Raw genomic sequence first — 3,606 nt, forward strand, 5'->3', positions numbered from 1 at the left:
TTTGTCAAACTTTATCATCATAATGTTGATTGCCCTTTGTTAAATCACTGATCAATTAAATAGAAATAAAGTTTTCTGGATTTAGTCATGTAGATCAAAATATGAAGATGTTAAAATCAATACCAAGCCACTGTAATATGTGAACTCACTGAGGTAACCTGGAGAACAATAGCTTCTCATCTGTTCAAACATATAATACAACAGTGTTTTTTGCCCAAAATTAAGACTCATCATGTCAATAACCAGCAGACACAACTTTGACCTTTATATGACATGTTTGATGCTTTCGCACTCTAAAAATAGATGAAGTTGTGAAACTCTGATTGTCTTCCAGTGTACATCTGTCCACCAAACTGATGAGGATCTGTCCTGACTGGTGTGTTGATGAGGAGGAAGATGCTCCTCATCACTGTACCAGCAGCTCTGAGCTGAGCAGCAGAGAGCAGCAGAGAGCAGCCCAGGCTGAACATGCAACTGTTCTGCAAAGAAAAGATATCAGGACAGTGAGGATAGTTCAGAGTGAGCCGGCAGTATTTATTTGAACATTCTCCCTGTTTATTTTTTTTCTTTTATAAAAAGTAATGGTTTGAGATGTTTTGTTTTGCTGTCTTGTGTGAAAGCTCTGTCCCACAGAGTGATGAGGAGAAACTTTGCACCTGTTTATCACAGAAGATGAATATCAACCCTGGAAAAGACATGAGGAAGAGCATTGACCAATAAGTTCACCACAATCATTTGATCAGTTGTGATAAGTCTCCCCTGTGTAGTGAGATGTTTCACCAACATTGTTTACAACACAAACACCATTTTTATTTTCAGAAGACAGCAGAAATACCGACAAGATCGAAACCCTTCCAAGGACTTAAGGACCACCAGAGAAAGAGGAGCTTGGACGATTACTGACCAAGCAGTCAGTAAACACTCATGCAACATTCACTGATGGCTTCATGACTTTCTTGATCCAAGAACTGAAGTAATTCACTTTAGTGAAGATGTGAGGATAACGTGGATTAGAACACTCATCTTCCTTGGTGTAAGCTGTGATACCTTCAACCTTCTTGTTGCAGATAAGTGGTCCACCAGAATCACCCTGCAAGAAAAGGATAAGAGAAAGATTTGTTAGGTCTGTGAAAACACTACATTTGTATGTAGTTTTGTAATTTGCCTTTGTCATGCTTGAGATTGTCTCCCACCTGACACACTCCTCCCATCTTTCTGTTGAACTTGGTGCACATCATATGATCACTGTTGAAGTATATGCCCCAGATGTTTTTACACTCAAAGCTGAATTGTATTTTCTCTGTAGTTTCCCTCAGAACATCTGAAAGAGGCATTTTGTCTCCAGTTCTTCCCCATCCAGCTACAGCACAGTTGATGTTTGCAGGAGTTTTTCCATTTTTGTTGGGTATTCCAATAGTCTTCACATACTTATTGAGCTTGGCCTTTTCTTTCAACTGTGAAGAGAGCAGTTTAACAGGAAGTCACAACAGATATGAACACATTGATGTGTATGAAATTTTTTTTTAAATCATACCATCCTTTTTACCCGGTTCCATGCAAATGTGTGAAGTCTTAATTACCTTAAAATATGGTGGTTCTATCACATTTAAAGCAAATAACAACATACTTAACAAAGAAGATTACGTTTTTTCAAGATGCAATTCATGAAATGCATCTCGAGTTTTAATTTCACCTGAAGTAACATGATGTCATATTCAAATTCTCCCGGTGTGAACTTTGGATGCTGGTGGTATCTGGCCACTTCAATCCGTTGCTGAGTTTTTTCTGTTGCACTAATGTTGTGGCCTCCAAGCACCACCATCATTTTTTGAGGACTGACAAACAGGGAAGTGAAAGGTTGGAAAGTTATCAAAATACTGTGAAACATTTCCATTATACGATTATTATATATTCCATTATATATTATATGATGCCAAGTTGTAGAACTGAATTGAGTATTGTTGAGAGATTTCCAAATTTAAGTAGATTCCTACACAAAAAATAAGTTTCCTGACATGAAATATTTGTTGATATCATATGATGTCCATGTTTTCACACAGTGTATTCTTTACAAACAATTCAGAGACATTACACAATATTATCCACAAATGATCCATCAATGACAAATTGTTAAGAAAATTGAGTTTTTGCTTTTTGTGAGAAAAATCAACTCACTATTTGCAGTGTGCAGCAGTCAGAACAAAGTCCTCTCTAATAAGTATCCCACCGCATGAATGTGCTCCATTAAATTGGAGTGATGCCATGTAGGGTCTGGAATGGGGCTTTGCAACCCTTCCAGCCACGATGTTGCTCTCAAAAGCTCCTAATTTGTTCGATATGATAGAAGAGAAGTTAAACTCCACAGCTTGTATCCACATCAGATGCTGATGCATTCATCCTTCTTTTTGAGCAATAATTTTGAAATGTTTCATCTGATCTTACCAGTGATGGAGACGAGCAGGAACATATATATGATGCAGCTTATCTGGATCATGGTCATGCAGATGTGAAAGTCCACTGGTTTGATTCTGCTCAACCACCTCTGTGTTCAACCGCAGCACCTCTGACAGGAACTGAGACCACACTTTCATACTTTCCTTCATGCTGTGCTTTATGTTGCTTGCATGAGGAACAGTTGTCTGGAAACAACTCTGTCTTCCATCAAGAAACGTGAAGATGCCACTGTGATCTTTTCAGTGGCTTTCAAAAGTATTCACACTTAGTGAATTTTTTCACATTTTGCCACATTACAACCACAAATGCAATTGTATTTTAATGGGGTGTTGGACCAACACAAGTGAAAGGAAAATGATACCTGATGTTGAATCTTTTTTTAACCCTGAGTCAATCCTTTGTAGCACCACCTTTAGCTGCACAGCTGTGAGTCTTTTGGAGTGTCAGCCAGTTTTGGCCATCTATGTTTTTGTCCATCTCTCTTTCAAAAATAGCTCAAGCTCAGCCAGATTGGATGGAGAGCATCTGCAAACAGAAATTTTCAATTCAAATCAGATTTATTTTATTTAACTTTTCAGTTTTTTAACTGTGATTTTCTTTCACTTCACAGTTCTGTAGCATGTTGTGTTTGTTACATAAAATTAGAACAAAATAGATTTACATTGATGTTTAAGTTTGAAATGTAACAAAATGTTGAAACACTAGAGTGATATGAACACTTTGCAAGCCGCTGTATTTGGGTTTGTGTGCTTGTCATCGCTGAATGAAGAGTCAAACAGTTCAGGATGTGCATGTCCTCTGACTCCCATGACCCCATTGTCAGGAAAAAAAACTGGCACTAGGATGAATTGATTGATGATTGTGTATTTAATAGGTTTTTATAATTTTGCTCCACTCTTTTTAAAGGGACTGTTTATTTTTTGTTTTTTTTGAAAGCTCCAACTAATAATAAACTTTGCATGAGGGTTCATTCAATTCAATGTTATTTAGCTTCTTTTCTAAAGTACCAATTACAACATAGTCATCTCCAGACACTTTTACAGAGAAAACGCAACAGATCCACACAAGCAAGCATAAGCAACTATGGAAACGAAAGACTCCTTTTTACAAGGCTCAGAGGTGGCGGCTTTCTGCTATTCTGGTTGGGTGAGG

General features: G+C 37.5%; 1 protein-coding gene across 1 annotated transcript; it reads right to left on the bottom strand.

Moving 5' to 3' along the window:
- Nucleotides 1-293: 293 nt before the first annotated feature.
- On the bottom strand, nucleotides 294-2,497 carry LOC115403446 (granzyme B-like). The gene is made up of 6 exons (XM_030112341.1): nucleotides 2,443-2,497; nucleotides 2,176-2,323; nucleotides 1,694-1,835; nucleotides 1,194-1,454; nucleotides 983-1,090; nucleotides 294-479 (listed from the first exon to the last, which is right to left on the bottom strand). Exons 1-6 carry the CDS (start codon nucleotides 2,492-2,494, stop codon nucleotides 294-296), a joined length of 897 nt encoding a protein of 298 aa, XP_029968201.1. The 5' UTR covers nucleotides 2,495-2,497.
- Nucleotides 2,498-3,606: the final 1,109 nt, after the last annotated feature.

This window comes from Salarias fasciatus, chromosome 16 (genome assembly GCF_902148845.1).
Source record: "Salarias fasciatus chromosome 16, fSalaFa1.1, whole genome shotgun sequence".
Taxonomy (NCBI): Eukaryota; Metazoa; Chordata; class Actinopteri; order Blenniiformes; family Blenniidae; genus Salarias; species Salarias fasciatus.

Bases quoted from the DNA above. Each gene is read 5' to 3' on its own strand.
- LOC115403446 (XM_030112341.1), bottom strand. From the start codon at position 2,494: ATGATCCAGATAAGCTGCATCATATATATGTTCCTGCTCGTCTCCATC. The intron at 2,324-2,442 runs GTAAGATCAGAT...CGAACAAATTAG, and splicing joins CCTGCTCGTCTCCATCACTG to GAGCTTTTGAGAGCAACATC. The intron at 480-982 runs GTGAATTACTTC...TTTTCTTTGCAG, and splicing joins ATCCTCACATCTTCACTAAA to AACAGTTGCATGTTCAGCCT.